At 39.1% G+C, this 18,161-nt stretch overlaps 1 protein-coding gene across 1 annotated transcript in view; it reads left to right on the top strand.

The window, feature by feature from the left end:
• Positions 1 to 18,161, top strand: part of MGAT5 (mannosyl (alpha-1,6-)-glycoprotein beta-1,6-N-acetyl-glucosaminyltransferase) — a 74,938-nt gene that overhangs the window by 12,581 nt on the left and 44,196 nt on the right. The window contains exons 3-6 of the mRNA XM_010139657.1: positions 4,675 to 4,751; positions 6,137 to 6,226; positions 15,283 to 15,354; positions 16,385 to 16,546. Coding sequence (XP_010137959.1) covers positions 4,675 to 4,751; positions 6,137 to 6,226; positions 15,283 to 15,354; positions 16,385 to 16,546 — 401 coding nt within the window. The remainder of the gene's footprint in view (positions 1 to 4,674; positions 4,752 to 6,136; positions 6,227 to 15,282; positions 15,355 to 16,384; positions 16,547 to 18,161) is intronic.

The raw sequence follows: 18,161 nt of genomic DNA, 5'->3' as shown, positions 1-18,161 counted from the left end.
TCCTGCTAATGTGCCAGACTTTGCACTGAAATAACTGGTGATTGTTCACAAGTTCGGTTTCACCTGCTGTGCACTAGCGATCTCTGATGCAGAGCTGTGTGTCTTTAAGCAGCCACAGACATTTGCAAAGTGAACATATGGCTCCTTTCTAAACATGGGGATGGAGTTTGTTTGTTACGTATTGAATATCCCAGGACCACACATCAGAGCACTGTAGTTAAATAGGTTTTTTAAATCTAGATTTGCTTGGTTTTTTAACAATATTTTCCATTTTTCCAGCATAATCTGTAATAATGGGGTGTTCTTAGGTTTATGACACGCTCACATTCATATTTTCAGTTTGTCAGTGCATTGACTTTTAATGTAACATCGTATGAGATAAATATTTAATAACTATGTCTTTGCTTAACAGCAGTCAAGAGGAGATAAGCTGCACATGACTTCAAAAACTCTTAAGTGTCTGTAGAATAGAAATAGCTCACAGGAAGCTTTAGAGAAAATTAGTGCGTATATTGATTCTTGTGCTTTGTACTGACTTGACAGTTGCTGTATTTCTGACTTTTTTTGGCTGTAAGTTACAAGTTTTGGCTGGGAGAAGAGATCTCAGAACTTGCATTTTAAATTACATAAATCCTAATTAAGGATTGTGGTTTCTCTAATACTATTTTCTAACAAAAGTAACTTTAATGTCTGACTTAATAGTGTTCCCCTTCAGGAAAGAACTATCCAACATTTTCACAAGCGAATTCGGCCTTTTGCATTTAGTTCTCAGGCTTACATGTGGAAACCAGTATGTTCCCATACTGACTTGCCCATTTCTACAGGCAGTCTGTTGCTCTGGACAACTCTCCTTGATGTAGGTGTGTTTCCAGTCTAGACATCAGCTAGCATCCTGTTCGTGGGCACAAAGGGAAGGTTGCCTGCCTAGGGAGTACTCAGATGGAACAGGGTTGCTTTTCTCTATTGCTTCTCCTGTTCTTTCATGTTCATTTCCTCTTACATGCATATATTGCTGCATTTTGTTCTGCTCTGGGTAATGCTTTATGTAAAGTAGTTTCATGGGACAGTTTCTGTTAAAGCTTTGTAGAATTGCCTTCGCTGTGTATGCTATTACCAGCCTAGTAGCTGTGAATGAAACAAGTGAAAGTTGGTACAGGTACTTGGAATAGATCCATGGTAAGGGTGAGTGAGAAGGTGGAGTGGGGAGCTGGTGAGCCGGTAAAACATCTTCAGAGTCTGTAGTGGTGGTAAAAACATCTTTTATGAAGGTGAATCCTAGGAGCGTTTACCGTTACGGGAAGGAAGAGGAAAGATGTCTTGGAAATACTACTAGAGACATTAGTACTGCAGCAATCATTTCAACATGGTTAGAGGTTAATGAAGGTGTCCTGTGTTCCCTGTGTGTATAGATTATCCTGGAGAGGTTGATATGCTGTTTGTACGTAAATCATGCCAGTGGAAGAGCAAGAGTAGGAAAAGCCCTAGTGCAGCTGGCCACAGGGGAAACCAGAAGCCTGAGAAAATCTGTAGCTTGTGCTATCATAAATGTTTGGCTCTTGACTTCTACTTCTCGGAATGTGCAGGAACAGAGAGAGCCAGGAGTGTTGGCTTTCTGCTTGGAAAGCATCTGTATGTAGTACTGCCACAGCTGATCTGAGCTGCTGAAGTGTATGGCTGATGCAGTATGTGATTGTTGGAAGAAGGTAATTTTTATTCTTGCACGTGGATCTTGCAAATACAGAGATCCTGTAAAACCTTATGAACAATGAACAGTAGCAAAGATCACTGCCCATCTACAGAACCACACTTGCATGCAGAACATGTGTTTACGCTTGACAAAAGCAAACAGGTATTTAGGCTACAGTTGGGTACCTTCCAGAAAATCAAAGGCCTCATTTTTGGTTTTTCTCTGTCCTTCCTTTCTCTGACAAGTCACGAGATACCCATTAAAGTGCGGTACAGAATAAGTGATAGACTTGGCACACGAGGTGTTTATGATGTAAAATAAAGCATTATAGCTTGTGCTTGCACTTAAAAGGACTTCAGAAGAAGAGGGGGTTTGCTTGACTAACCCTCTGTAGTGAAAAACCATCCTACGGTAGTGTAGTTAGCTTGAGAGAGAAGACATGGTTTAGTTTTTTGAATTTAAATGACAAAGCTCATGGATCCTTCATGTTGGCAAGCTATACCTTCCAATCAACAAGGCAGAAGAGCAGCTTTTGAGTATTTTCTTTTGACAAATAAGGAACTGAGGGAGTAGCATCAAGTCTAGGGAGAAATGACCATCTCACAGAGGTGTTATCCCAGAGCAAGCAGTGCGAGGGCTGTTTACACTTCATTAAGGCGGCTTTGCCAGCAGCACCTGCTGCAGCTGCAGCCCTTCTGGGAACTGTCATTCCTACCTCTGTTTTGCTCCCTCTGTAGTGTCAATCAAAAAATTGTTTCTTGTTTCAAGTAATAATTTTGGGCAAGAACAATTTTTAACTGATTCCATATCAGTGATCCAGCCAAAACTGAGGTGAATGGTGGTGCTGGCATGGTGATCGGTGGGAGGTCCCTGAGGAAGGATACCCCTTTACTGTTGCAAAGGAAAAGGTTTGTGGAAATGCGTATTGAATATATTTCATAATACCTTCTTCTGAAGGGTTTATAATTGTTTCTTACCTTTCTCAAAATTGCTAATTACAGCTGGTTGATACTATATATAGTAGCTATGGGGGGAAGCATGACAAGTATAACTTGTCCAAATGCAACCTGAAATTGATAAAGGACCTGTTCAATTAAATAGAATTGCCCAGACATTCAGAATTTTCAACCCTAAATTCAGTATGATGCTGAAAGTTGAACTTTCCCTGTGGCTGAACTGCATCTCTGATGTTATATAATAGATTTCAGATGTATTTTATCTTTTAGGAAGATCTGAATTTGACATGCCTTATGAAAAGCTCTGCACTTACTTTGTGTTCAGGCTTGTGAGTTTGTTTAAAAAAAAAAAAACCCTAAAATACAGCCCACAGTTTAGACCATAAAGCTCTTCTAATGGCAGTAATGAAAAATGCCATCATTTTAACCATGCCTCTTTTTGGTTCAAGGTAGGTTTGTTACTGTTTGATTTTGAGCACCAATTTAAGTGTGATTGCTGATTCCTGAACTGTAGTAAAGCAAAAGTTTCCACTGTATCTAGCTGTGAATCCAGGACGTACTTCGAAATCGTTGGTGTCTGTATGCATGCTCCGTATGTTCTTACCTGGAGCAGAAATTAGAGCCATAGATATCAGTGGTCTAGTCTGCAAGAATCCTCTATGGATAAGAAGATAGGGAGAATATTTTGGAAGTGCTTATTGATTTGAAATTACAAGGTCATCTTAAAAACTACTTCAGGGCTGTTGTCATTGGCAGTACAGCTCAGTTTGTCAAATTACTGCTGCTGCAGAGACTGCCAAATAAGCATCTTCTTTCTGGCATAACTCTTCTTTCCCCGAATGGTCTGTTTTGCAATGCTTCACTCGCATTTCAAGTTCTATCTTCAAAAGAAACTATTTGGGGAAAAAAAAAGAAAAAAAAAAGGAAACCATTCAGATAAATCAGGAGGTGTTTTTTGCATTTAATACAAAACATACAAAAATACAATTTTAACATTTATTCACTGATCTTGTCACTTCTCTATACTAATGCTGCCTTTTTTTTCCCCTGAGATCTTTAATTAGCATATTCTGGGTGAAGTCGTGCACAGTAGCTGCCTTAGCAGCATTCCTAGGTCGATGGCTGCCTGGCTTTAATGATCTTGATTCTTGCCTGTGGGGAAAGCCAGAAACGATGCTGGTATAATCTAGATAACTCTGGGGTGAACTACGTAAATTGCAAACCTTATCCTCTGCTGCCTTTGGCAAGAATCATTTCATCACATTAATAATTTTTCTTGCCTTAAAGGCCTGCACTAAAGGGTTCTTCTAAATTCTTAGAAGAAAGTCCCATCCTGGAGTTGATGTGGTAGTGTCCTTTTAAACTGCTCCTTTTTCCTTGGCTCATGGCTTGGAATTCTTGCTCTGAATTACACTCTTTAATGTGTTGCTAAAATCTAGAATGATAACCAAATAGGCAAAAAAAAAAAAAAAAAAAAAAAAAAAAAAAAAAAAAAAAAAGGAAAATCTTGGGAGACCATAGGAAGTAGTTCTCATGAGATGAGACTCAGTTGTACAATTACATCCTGTTGCAACATTTATTAACTGGGTCATATCTGATGCCAGATTTCGGATCATGAGTATTGGTGATAATAGAACTTGAAAAACTAGGTTTTATGTTTAAGAGCAATATACATCTTAAAAATGTTTGACAGTTGAAAAAAAGTTGCAATTTAATAGTTTTAAGCACATTTTAATTAGGAATGTATTTTGCTTTTTATATTCTGAGTATGGGTTGGCTTAATTCTTAAGCCTTTGTAGACTAGTTTTTGTCATTCAACATTTTTACACCGTCAGAGTTGAAATCTATGTAACCATTTTCTTCTACAGTCAAGAAAGAGCAGACTGAGTTTTAATGTTACAACAAATATTACACAGTAGGGCTCTTCAGTCGGTCTATATTGTGGATTCATGAAAATAGAAGGAAGGATTCATTAGGCTGTCTGTCATAACTGTAAAATGAAATTGAGTTACGGTCTGTATTTCTCTTTAGATCTCATAAATGGAGCCCAAGAACAGTGTGAATTGCCTCCTATGGATGGTTTTCCTCACTGTGAAGGGAAAATAAAGGTAGGTGAACAGTTTTTAATCTTATTATGTGTATTCTACTCAAAGATAAATGTACTTTGCAAAAGATCGCTGCTAGACAAAGGCATAAAACAAGAGCAACTGGGTCAAAAAAGAGGGGATTTAGGAGTGTGTGTCACTGCAGCATTGCTCACCTCAAGCCTTTAATTCTGCTACTGCAGAGAAATAAAGGGACCTCCTATTAAGACAGGAATAAAATGCCATAGTATATTAAAATGTTATATTGTTTAATTAAATGCCTTATTATTTGAATGTTTGTCTTGTTGTTCAGAAACTTTTTTCTCCTTTTTGAAAAGCCCTGTTTCCTTCCCCATTATGAGTCATTTGGCATTGCCCTGCTCCAGGACTGGGATTCTGTTTGTACCGCATTCCGGCCTTTTCGCTGTTTCAGGAAGATATTTATGTACACTTTTTCCCCCTCTTTGCCAACAGCTCTATCTGGTTCCTCCCTTCCTCTTTCCTCTTAAAAACGTTCTGCCTCTTCTGCTCACGTGCCCGGCACTGAGAACTTTGGGGTTGATTCTGAAGAAATCCTCTATTTCACTAATAATGCAGCTGGAAAGGCCAAATATTGAAACCCATCAGACTTGGCTAGAAACGGAAATAAAAACAAACCCAACCCAAAAACAAAAAACCTTCAGCGATGGAAGTTTTTGGGTTCTTTTTTCTTCCCCGAGATACATTTCAAATGTTTTAGTAGTGGGGGGCAAAAGTAAAATTACTGGACATGTAAATATCATTATTAAGTATTAAAATTTATTTCTGAAAGTGAAAACCAAATAACTACTGAAATGTATGTGAAAATATGTCGTCTTTTTCTTCTCAATAAAATTCTTGGACAATAATATTTAAAAAAATAATCTGTGAGTTTTGAATCTCTGGTCTGTCTTTTGATCCGTTTTGATGAACAGGCTACATAGTGACTATGCAATACATTATTTGAGAATTAAAATATGAACTTAAATTAATTACTTTTGCAGAAATGGCAGTTTCTTGGCAGAATCGGACAGATTTCGATCTTGGTGACTGGAATAATGTGTTAAATTCCAGCACAGGGGTAACCCAGGGTGGGGCAATGCAGTCGACTCCAGCCCCACCCATGTGCCTGGATGCTGATTGTGTTCTCCTCCCTATACTCGTCTCTGCTTGCCTGGCTACCAGGTCGTATGAACTGTGCCCAACGTAGCTGAACGCAGAGATGCAGTATGCTGCAAAAAATTAATTAAATTCCTGTTTTGTTTATTTGTGATTTGTATGTGGTTGGATATAGTCACTTGCAGCTTTCCCCAACTATTCCTGAGTTCAGTGTGAAGTAGTCTAGAGTTATTATGTGATACTTAACTGACTGTGGTTTTGTTCTGTTACAGTGGATGAAAGATATGTGGCGATCGGATCCCTGTTATGCAAGTTACGGTGTAGATGGGTCCACATGCTCCTTTTTTATTTACCTCAGTGAGGTCAGTAATCTTTTAATCTGCAGATGGGAAACATCATAGTGCCTCCATAGTTTTGGTAACTGTTTCCGAACTTTTCTCAAAAGAAATCATAACTATGTTCAGAAAAATACTATAAAGAGGACAAGCTATTAAAACAGAATTATGAAGTGTTGCTAGTATTCCTAAGTCTTCCACGGGTTTCCAGCCTGGAGAAATCCAGTGTTTATAATTGAAGTAATGTAAGCAGCAGCTCTCCAAGGAGACCACATTAGGCATCCTATTAAACCAGAGTATGAAGCCCAGCGATAGATCCTTGCTTCCAAACACTTTTTCTGTTACTCTCGATGTAGCTCCTGAGGTAGTAATAGGGGGACATTTTTGGGGAGAGGCATTTGGAATGTAAAATTTGGGAAGTGGAACTAGGTGGTGCATCGTACTATGCAGCATGGCCACTTCCTGCTTGGAGACTGTCGATGAATTGTGGAGTCTGTTAACAAGAACCAAACACATAAATCATGGTTTTGAGTGAAGTTGTAGATATATTGGCTAAAGCTTTTGGGTACCTATGAGAACCAAAGGCCTGGTTTTGTACACAGCTGAGTAAGTGCTTGCCCTGGTGTTTTTTTGTACAGACTTCCTGTTTTCTGTATGACACTTGTTTTCCAAGAAGGAGTTTCGTTAATCACTTATTATGAGCTCTGTTCCTGGCTTGTAATGTGTCTGTCAGGTGTATTTGATGACTCGACCTCTTTTTTCTGCTTAGTGTGGTTCTTATAACATACAGCAATTGATCTTGGAAGTTGTGTTGATACCTAGTGGCTTACTGCTTGTGCAGTAATGTGCCTGCAGAATTACAAACTAATAGTAATTTTGTAGTTTCTGCAGGATTGGGGCAGGGGTGGGGCTGAGTTTTTAAATCATGTATCTATGAGATTACAGCAGTAAGTATTGTATAAGTAACTGAGTTACAATGAAATTAGTTCAATTTACTCAGTTGACTGTCATTGAACTTTTGGGGACATTGCTTGAAGCAACAGTAATAGCTAAATGCGTATCCAAAACATGTATCTGAAGAAATAAAAAATGCTGCGTTGAATCACAAATTTGACTCATTCCATTGCTAGTACCAAGTGTTGATTTATTTATGGGCTATAAAGCTGGGGAAGGAAAAGATCCAGGATGACTGTATTATTTATCCTGTTATTTATCATAGAAACTAGAGATATGGTTTCATAATCATCTGGAGTTGATCTAAGTTTCTACTAAAAGATTATGTCTTAGCATCAGTGGAGTTATGTTTGCGCATTAGTATTCTGTAAAGCAGCAGGTGCTTCATGTTTTTAATGCAGATATATCTTAAAAATGAAGATACATGTCACCTGGATGTGAGAATCTAATATTCTTAAATGCCATTTACTGTATTTCTGTTAAGTCGCAGTATTTTCTGCGACAACGTGATCATCCGTTTTGAATACTTAGTTGATGCTGTTAGTTTTTTCATAATTTATCTTTCAGCTCACCTGCATGGCAAATGCAATTGGATTTGCAGATGCCAAATGGTTGTTTTTACAAGCATCTAGGGATTTGAAATTTTTCATTAAGCAGCAATATTGAATTTGGGCAACTTCTGATTTCATGATGGAACCAACAGTACAATTAGTTTGTGTGTATATTTGGTAACTTCAGACAAAGGTACTTTTTTTTAAAAAAAAAAAAGGTTTTTTCCCCAAGACAGAATGTAAAACAAATACTGGGTGAGCACGTTATTAACCTTAAGTTTAAATTCAGCATTCTTAATCCTATGATTAATTTCATGATTAATGCCTAGCAGCAGAGGTTGAAAGCTTAAATGTTTGCGAATGCAGGCATGAAATGAAATTCTAGTAACACTACAATGATGTGGATTTATGAGGTGTGTTGGCTGCTAAGGACAACTTGGAAATGCCGTTGCGAGAGTAATTTGTCAAAGTGGACAATGATGAAGAGCTGACAGTTTATAGTGTGGCTGCACAGCTGAATGATAAACGTGTCTATGGAGCTCTCAAGTCAAAACTGCTGATTTAAAATATTAAAATGCATTAGGATACTGGAAGGATATTACTGTTAAGATTTTTCTTTTTTACTTTAAGGTTACAGTATAGGAAAAAGGTGTTTGTGTACACATGCTCTGTTTGAAAAGGCAATATATGCGTCAAATTATGCGCAATCTCAGTTTGAAAAGACAGAATATGCATCAAATTGTGCATATGTCTACTTTTGCTCTTAAAATTACCTCTACAATCTACTGAGACAGGCGGCTGTGCTCTTTTGTGCTCTATTGGGATCTATTTTTTTCTCCTGGAGCACTTCAGTTATGGTATTGCATTGCACTCATGTAGTACTCTATTTAATAGCAGTTTTAAACTTGTAAACAAAGGAGCCTGAAATACTACATTTTGGAGTGTAATATGGGTCAGAACCCCAGAGACACAAAGTAACTTGCCCCCAGTTTATGCAAAGGTTTAGAAACAAAACATGGAATAAACCCCAGTCTTTGGGTATCTGTCATGTGCCCTTGTGTTTCAACCATGTGTGTCAGCAAAGTAGAAACAGCGCAGTCAAAATCCAGGCTGGCCCGAATCTTCCCTTGTGAAGAGCCTGCACAAGTGCAAGCATTAGCAGTTCTGCCTCCTCGGGTTTGCTCGGGATGGCAGTGCTACGGGAACACAGGACAGCTCTTCTCTGCTGCTCTGCTCCTGGCTTGGCTGCTGGAGCAGAACGGGAGGTGAGCATGGCAGCAGAAGGAAGGCAAGAAGCAATCCAGCACGTTCAGGCTTATGTTGTTTATCTAAAGCTGCCCTCTCTACAGACTTGCAGATGAAGCTGCAAGAATCTTTGCACTCCCACCGTGCTGTTTTGTTGCAGGCACTGGATCACTCGTGGTGGATGATAGGCAGCAGTACAGTCCTCATAACACTAACTGTGCTGGAGCCTTTAAAGACTGGGAGAGACACAAATGGCCTGAGCAGCAAAACCAGACTTACATTCTCTCTGAAAACAGAGCAAGACAGTGGTTAGAAGTAGCAAAAATTTGAAGCTAGTTAAGCTAAATCTCAGGTTTCTGGATAGTTGGGATTTGTTTCCTTTTAACTGTGATACAAACTTGCCCACTGAGAGTAGTACTTTCTTTTAAACTTAGCATTTAGTTATGAAAAAGCCAGTTGTTTAACACTGTAGTGTTCCTGGCACAGTTACAGTTTTCACGGATGGTATTGCCTCTGGGGAGAAACGTGAAAAAAATATTTTCTAGGCAGTACAGAAATGCATTTCTCTGCAAAATGTCACTTTGCAGCTGAAGAATGAATCTTTTTAAAATATCTTCTAGAAAATGAAATTTTCACACAGTTTCCCAACTTAGGAAAAAAAAAAGTGGAGGGCTCTTATCGCTCCTTTTCTTTATCCAGATATGTGCTTTCTCAGAGAGGAGCCCCTGCCATGCAGGAATGAGGCAGCCACTGTGCCTGCTGGCCAGCCAGTAGCTGTGGCCACCACCCAGGGGTCATTACATTGACACTTACCTGCTGGAGCTGGGCAGAGCACATTGAAATCCAAGGCTTTGGATCTCAGGTGCAAGTGCAAGGCTTTGGCTTCTTAGGTGCAAGTGTAGTTTTTGGTACTCATCTTCGAAGTGGTTCCAACGCTTCAAAAGACTAGAACTGTTACAAAGACCAGTCCTTGAGCCTCCTGTGGCTTTTGTGCATGTGCTAGCATACCGCTGGAGAGAATTCTTCATTTCAGCCTTGGTGGAAACAGAATCGTGGTTTGGTTGCAGGAATATTTTTCTTTATACTGTTACTTCTGCTTTCAGGGGGGTAGAAAAAAGCAGAAAGGGAGAAAAATACAAACTGAAAGTGATTTTGAACGTGGGTTTGTTTCCAGAATGCAAGCTGTAGTCTGACGCACATTTTAGTGGAAACACCTGGGAATCATAATTTTATAGGTTCCTCAAATCCTCGTGGTTTTGCTAGTTTACTACAGTTGCTCATGTCTATGTGGAAGTCTCGTTTTCACAATTTCTGCTCTGCACGTCAGCTAGTTTCTGATGTTGAGGTGAGTTAATGATTAGAATTTCTACAGTGTAATGTAGTATCAAACCATCTTTGAATTCTATGTAATTGCTCAGAAAATTGACAAAACCAGTATTGTCATCTGAAATGTAAAGCAGCAAAAGCTCAGACGTCTTTAGCCATCTTGCGTGTGTCCCGGAGAAACTGAAATCCTAATGATGGTCAGCACTTTGTCTCAAAGTAATCTATTAGTGTATTGACCTGGGTTTGGGAAATTTGGGTTCAGTTATCTATTCTACTTCTGTCATTTTAAACTGGGATTAGTGTTTTTCTCTCTTGTTGGAAAAGGTGCAGATGTCAGTGTAAGAGAGAAATCAAATTTAGTGCTTGTTACTGAATTTGTTGGTTATGTATAAAATTTCGTGTTGCAGCATCACTGGGACTGCAGGCACACCTAACGCCCAGTGTTTGAGACCGTCTTTGGAAACAACCAAATCCACTCCTCCATTCCACTGAACAGGCAGGCAGTCATCTTGCACACCGCAGATTTTATAGCACCTTCAAAATAAGTACCTATCCCTGAGGAAATGCTAAACAAAATATGGGCATTGCTGCTTATAGAGGAGTTGAGATAGTCACCTTCCCAATGGGAGCAGTTCTTTCACATCAAATTTTCAAATGGATTTTTTAAGTGAACTCTGCCTGCCTAATAAAATTAAAGATGTACCTTTTTTCAGCAGATATTGCAGCACTTTTTTTAGTTTCCCGTTGAGATAGGATACTTAAGAGCAGCACTTCACCATGGATAGAAGTACACTGAGCAGTAATTCTGTCCACCTGATGTGCAAGGCAAGTTGCTTTAGCTTCCCTGTAGATGGGCTGCACCTGTCCTGCGGAAGAGTCCAAAATGAAGAATGTCCCAGGTGTTTAGAGAGGGTACCTTTAGCTCCCGCTCTATCAAACTCCCGCTATGACTCTTTAAAAGCATAAAGGATTTCCTGAAATTTTGGATGTGGAGAGCGGCCAGCAGAATATGCTTTCACTCAGTTTGGAAGATGCCTAGACTACCCCAGTGCTGCAGACGTTTGCCAGGTTCTTAGAACTGTGCTTGAAGTACTTGCTCTGTAATACAGTCGAGTGCTGCAATCTTGACTTCCCTTCAGTTTCAGCGTGTTCCTGAGGAACGGTTGCTGGAACAGATACCTGCAAAGCTTCTGTAAAACATACTCTTTGAATTTCTTAGGTTTGTTTGGGTGGTTGTTTTTTCTGTGTTAACTCACCTACCAGCAAGCTGCACAAAGTCACTGTGAGAATGGATTGTCTATGACAAGGGACTAGAGAAACTCTTGAGTTCAGTTTAAGCAGAATGTAGGCATTCACACCCCAAAGCAGTTCAGAACACTGACTTTTCACAAATATCTGGAATCATACAGAACTTAAATTTTGACCTTCTAAACTACCATGCAACCTAACCTTATGGAGCTACTACATAGACTCCAGACTTCTCAGGTGGACCTAGTTTCTTGAGCAGGATCAAAGACTACCTAATGCGTTTGACTGGCATTGAACTCAGCAGGGTACAAGAGGCACAGCTGGTCTTACTCAAAAATGTGACAATGCAAAGATAAATACACTGTGTCCTGAGTAATAGTTTGGTGTTTATACCACTCATCCAAAAAAATGGTCGTCTTCAAATTTGCAGTTGCTGCTTCCCAGCAATCTTCTTTAACTGCATGAGAAACCCTGAAGCGTCTCACCAAAGTGTCAATACTTGGTTCTTTAAAAAACAAACAAACAAACAAAGTCACTACCCACTTTCTTGGTCATCTGAAGTTCTCACAAAAGTGTAGGTCCTGCCAGGAGTGCAATTAGAAGTAGTTCCTAGGGTTAAACGTGAGCAATTGCATGTTCTGGACAAGAAACGCTGAAGCGCTCAGTTTGAATTGAATACTGGTGCACTGGGCAAGAGAGGAAGGCCAAGTACTGGAAGAGCAAAGGAAGAGCAGAAAGTGATTGTCTTGAAAAAGGCCCACAGCATGGCTATTTAAATTATTTGCAGAAGAAATAGTACGTATTCCATGCCACTGTTAGTCCTTACCTGGGGCTAAATAGAGAGGGACACAAAATTCATTTTGTTACTCATCTGGGTTAGTGCAAATTGCTGCTTCTAATTCTGACACACAGTATGGAGTACTATTTCTTTACAGGATCTTTAAGCAGTTTTTACTGAGGCTTTGAGCTGCTGTAAACCTTAATTTTACATAGTTAAATGCAAAAGCACAGTTATCTGGAAGCTTTTACTTGAAATACATGTAAAAATGCAATTGCTGTGTTTTTTGAGAAAAGCAGTAATAAAACTTAGCAGCCTGCTAGGTGTCTTGTATAAGGAACATCAAATCATCAAGCTTTTTAATTCTGTAGCAGAAGCCTACCAGTGCTGTAATTTTCTTTTCCAGTAGTTCTGCAAAGGCTGTCTCTGAAGTCTTCCCTAGCCAAACAGGGAAGCAAGAACTGGAGGTGGAGAGAAATGTCTCTGTTCCCTCTGAAAACCCTGTTTATGTTGTAAGTGTGGTATTTCTCAAGTACTAGGCACCTATAACTACGAATGTTGCAACTTGTGTAGACGTCCCTGCTGTAGTTTTTCACTTCTGCTTTTTACACTCTCTATCTACATGATAATATCTACTATGATCTGAAAGGGTCTTCTGGTGCATGAGCTTCAGTGTTGTGTTTGTGTGTTCTGCCCTCTGCCATCACTTTAATCACATTCGGATTTTCCTCTCGGTTTCTCTTGGAACCATGACTTACTAATTCCAGTTGATTCTTCAATTATCTGCAAAATTAACTCATTTTCTGAAGAACATTATTTGAATTAGTGGTTTGGCTGGTTTTGCTGTCACAATGTTTCTGTCTTGGGCACGTATATCCCTGATCTTTTTTTGCCCAAGAATACCTGAAATTCACTGTTGAAGTAATCCTGGTTTGGCTGGTTTGTCAGTCAGCATTTTCCCTCTACATCCCCACTTTCCCTTGTGTCAATCAATACATTAGTAAGGTTTTTTCTTCTTTCCCCTTCGTTTCCTTCCTCTTTGCTTTCTTGCTGCTCTTGTTAAGTACTATCCCCCCATCTAAGAGCAATTTGTGAGCCACTGGCTCAGAAAAATCAAGAGATTTCTTTCCTTTTTGTGTAAGAGAATGCTCATGCGTTCTTCCCAGTCCTGAAAATAACAAAACTACTGGCGTACTTTGACAAGTATACATTTAAAAATCCGCCAGTGAGTTAAGTTGGTCTTTCCAATGAAGAGAGGAATTGGCTGGCTATCAATAAGGAAAAATTAGTGTTAGACCAACTGCGTACACTGATGTTACTTTGAGGCTACTCCTTAAGTGTTTATTTGTGATTGGAATTACTCTAATTTAGACTGGAGGGAATATTTCTAAAAGCACAAAAGGACTGTGATTGGTTTTCAGTCAGTGAGGCGTGCAGCTGACTGTCCTTGGCAGCTCTGAAAAATCTTCAATTCCTTTAGGATGCCTCATGGTGCAATGTGAAATACATGAAGCCAGAAAAGGGCCGCGTGCAGTAGTCCTTGAAATGTCATATCTTAATTTACATTAGTTTTAATGCTAGGCAATATTCAAAATTATTTGTACTATTTAAAAAAAAAAAAGGAGATTGGGACTGTACATGATTTGTAACAAGGGGCTTGCGACTCTTTTCTACCGGTGATTCCACAACTTATGTTAACAAAAGGGGGAACTGTTAATTACTTCTCTTTCTAGTATGCTTCCAGAGTTGGAGACCACTGAAGAATCAGAAGTTTTCAGACAAGGTTGATCGATTCACTGCTTTCAAATGTTGTATTAAATATGTTGAGCAGATGAAGTCGTAGCATTCAAATTAGTGGTTTTATATCATTAGTGTGAGGAACCTAAGCTTGATATATTTCTCGTCTTTAATGAGGATATGATGTCTATTAATTTATTTTCGTGTGATTGGTTTTCTAGGCAATCATTTGGCATGACCTTAAGCTTTTAATCTCTAATGGTTCGGACTTACTGCAGCATGATTAAGCTAAAATTGTGCTTTGACAGGTCTATGACTGGAGCATACCCAAGAGCAACTCAGACTTCTAATTCTCTGGGAGTTGGGATCTTAATCGGTAGTGATGCCTTATCTTAGCTGGCCTATAATTTTTTGTGTTTCTCCCTTTTCCTAGTACAGTTATGTTTCTGTTTTCATGGATTTGCCTTGAACAGTGAGATTGCTTCTTCCCCAAAGCGAATGGTCTAATTTCTTAAGGCATGTGAATAATAAAGATTCTACAGGACAGGCAAGATCCCTAGGGGAGAGCACAGGGACTTTCAGTGACTCACATCCGTTCGCTGTTTCTTCCCTAATACTAACAGTTGGGTTGGTTTGTTTTTTTTTTTCCTAGTAGACAAAAGTGAAGTATTGCATTTGCACTGATTAAGAATTACAGCTATTGGTACCTGTGGATATTGTTATGTTATGTTACTCATACCCTACAAATAGGGCGGGTTTGGTTTTATTCTTTCAATTTTTTGTCTAGATTGCGATAAGGTAGAGCTTTGAAACTGGTTCTTTGGTTTTATCAGGTTTTGCCTTTTTATAAAGACATTCTAGGGATATGGGAAATGTTCCAAAACACCTATCTTTTTATGTCGTAAAAAACTTTGGGGTTTTTGAAAACGATCAGAGAAATGGTTTTAGGAGCATTTAACAGCTGACCTCTGTCTTGAAAAGGTTTTACCTCCTGTATTCATTATCATGAATGAATACCTAAATGCAGCTTTCAGCTGCAAATTTGCAAGGTTAAAATAGTGTTGAATTGCAAAAAGTCTTCCTAGGCTTTTCTTGCAAAAAGCACTTTTACCTTGCAGTGACTTACTAATCAGCTGATGCCTTACTTACACCGTAGAAAGGTGTGATATAAAGGCAGTGAGAGACTTCAGAAGACCAGCCGAAAGTAGAAAGGAATGATTCATTTTCATGTGATTGTTCTACAGGTTGAAAACTGGTGTCCTCGTTTACCTTGGAGAGCAAAAAATCCCAACGACGAAACTGATCAGAAAGCAGTGGTAAGAACAATGCTGAAACATGAGAAATAATTTGGTAATTATGATTCATGCAAAAGATCCTGCAATCCTGTGCCACATAAATGCTACGAAGGCTAGAGCTTACCAGTTTCGTTCCTCAGCTCCTCCAAAGTGAAGGGAGACATCCTTGGCTGTGTATATGGAGCTCATCATGTATTCTCTCCGGTCATTGTACTGCGCTGCAGTCTTGGTGGTAGATTTCCATTAAAAATGCTTTTGTGTTTAAATTTATGAAAAGAGAAGAACTACAAATCCATAGACTGTTCACCAGTGTTAAGTGACCATAAGAGAAACTGTCCAGTTTTATTGTTCCATAAATCTGGGCCTTATATATAAAAATGCTTTAATGGAAGAAGCTTATATACATTTCAGCTTTGTAGTAATGTTTTGATTACTCCTAATTTTTTTCTTTTAAAAACTCTGCAGCATGCAGAGTTGTTTCTAAACTGTTACAGACTAATTATGTAGCACTTAGGTATTCTAAGATAATTGCTGGGCTCTATATGAATATTGTTTGCATAACTTAAATATAGGATGTCTTCTTTTGTAAAACAAATTGTTCCTAGGTCAGTCCAGCTTTGTTTCTTCCTTCATGGTATAATAGGAGAATTCCTTGTATTTGGAAGATTGAGGATGTACAGCATACTGTTCTGATTTTGTATTGCGCTTTGAAAATACTTTAACCTCTGTTAAAGTATCTGTTTTGAAGCAGATAAAGAAAACCAAAACTCATATTACAGAAGTAAATATGTTGTGAAACGTTGCAAACATGTTCTGGGGCTAACAAATACTACTAATAAAAAGAACTAATTTATGTGTCTGTTTAGAGATATTTTAAATATTTGAACTAAAATCTCAACTTGTAGCATTAGGATTGTGTCTTTTTTCCCCTTTTTTAGAAGGAGGAATGTAAAGCACAGAGTTCACATTTGAAAAGTTTTTTCACTTCTGGAAAGTACAGTATTTGAGGAATAACTAATGCTTGCGGATTTTTTTAATGCTTCCACTGAAGGCTGAAATTCGTATCGACTTTGATAATCTCTACAAAATGATGTCAAGACATGAGGAGTTCAGGTGGATGATGTTACGCATTAGACGAATGGCTGGTACCTGGATTGAAGCAATTAAATCACTTGCAGAAAAACAAAATTTGGAGAAGAGAAAACGGAAAAAGGTAAGTTAAAACATTTTTCATTCCTGCCACTTGGAGTCATAGAGGTTCTTAAAAGCTTGGTGTTCCAGAAGTAACTTCTGAGTAGAAATACCAAATATAACACAAAGCCTTGTGTTTATCTTGTGCCTCTTTTCAAGAAATCTTTTGCTGTTTGAAATTACTGTTATGATGGCTTTACAAATAGTTTTACATACGTTCCTGGAGTCAGTCTTTGAATAAGTTTTCTAACCTCTTTAATTTTCGTTAAAATAGAGACTATGTAGAAGTTTCGAAAGGGAGAAACTGTGAATATACTCCACACTGATGACACTGGAGTGTTTTACCTAATCATAGAAAACAACAACTGTAAATCTCCTGTGTCTGAAATCAAGACTTCAAATGGCATATTTCTGTTTTGGATTTGAGTAGACTTAAAGTTGAACACAACTTTGGATTGGATCATTTTAGACGTCATGTAAGGAGCTCAGTTTAAAAACCATGAGATTCTTGAAGTGAAAAGTTCAATTTGATTTGATTTAATTTCTCTTTTTTTTTTATAATTATCTCAACTAGTAAACATAAAGCCAAAAGTTGTAAATGCAGCAATGGGTTTCCCTTTCTGCCTTGTTCTTACTGGAGCCAGTCCTGGGTGGGCAGCAGGCCATGCACAGTCGTGTTTCTAGCCTCTCTTAAGCCTGCCTGTCTGCAGCTCAGCTCCTTCCTTGAGGTTCTGCTTGAGGTCTAGGCTCCCATGTTGCGGCTTTAATGTTTGTCACATGCTACAGCCCTTGAGTAGGCTCACCTCTCTGTCACGGAACAACCCTTCTCTTTCAGGCAGCCTTTCAGCCTGTTTCATTAAAGAAATGTAACATCTAATATATAAACTCAAGAATAAACAGAATCACAGAATCATTTTGGTTGACAGAGACCTTTAAGATCATCCTGTCCAGCCATTAATCCAGCACTGACAAGTCACCACTCAAGCATGTCCCTCAGCACCACATCTACATATCTTTTAAATACCCTTGGGGATGGGGACTCCACCACTGCCCTGGGCAGCCTGGTCCAATGCTTGACAACCCTTTTGGTGAAGAAATTTTTGCTAATATCCAACCTAAACTTCCCCTGACGCAACTTGAGGCTTTTTCCTCTCATCATATCCCTTCTTACTTGGGAGAACAGACTTAGCTACAACCTCCTTTCAGATAGTTCTAGAGAGCAGTAAGGTCTCCCCTCAGCCTTTTTTTCTCCAGACTAAACAACCCCACTTCCCTCAGCTGTTCCTCATGGGACTTGTTCTCTAAAGCCTTCACTGACTTCATTTCATTGTCCTTCTCTGAACACGCCTCAGCCCCTCAATGTCTTCCTTGGAGTGAGAGGCCCAAAAGTAGACATGGTATTCAAGGTGTGGCCTCACCAGTGCCTAGTTCAAGGGGACAATCACTTTCCTTCTCCTGCTGGTCACACTGTTGCTGACACAAGCCAGGATGCTGTTGGCCTTCTTGGCGACCTGGGCACACTGCTGGCTCATCTTCAGCCACTGCTGACCAACACTCCCAGGTCATTTTCTGCTGGGCAGCTTTCCAGCTGCTCTTCCCCAAGCCTGTAGCATTGCAGGGGTTGTTGTGACCCCGGG

Source organism: Buceros rhinoceros, unplaced genomic scaffold (assembly GCF_000710305.1).
Source record: "Buceros rhinoceros silvestris isolate BGI_N320 unplaced genomic scaffold, ASM71030v1 scaffold817, whole genome shotgun sequence".
NCBI lineage: Eukaryota > Metazoa > Chordata > Aves > Bucerotiformes > Bucerotidae > Buceros > Buceros rhinoceros.
This window is presented reverse-complemented; position numbering and strand designations above follow the sequence as displayed.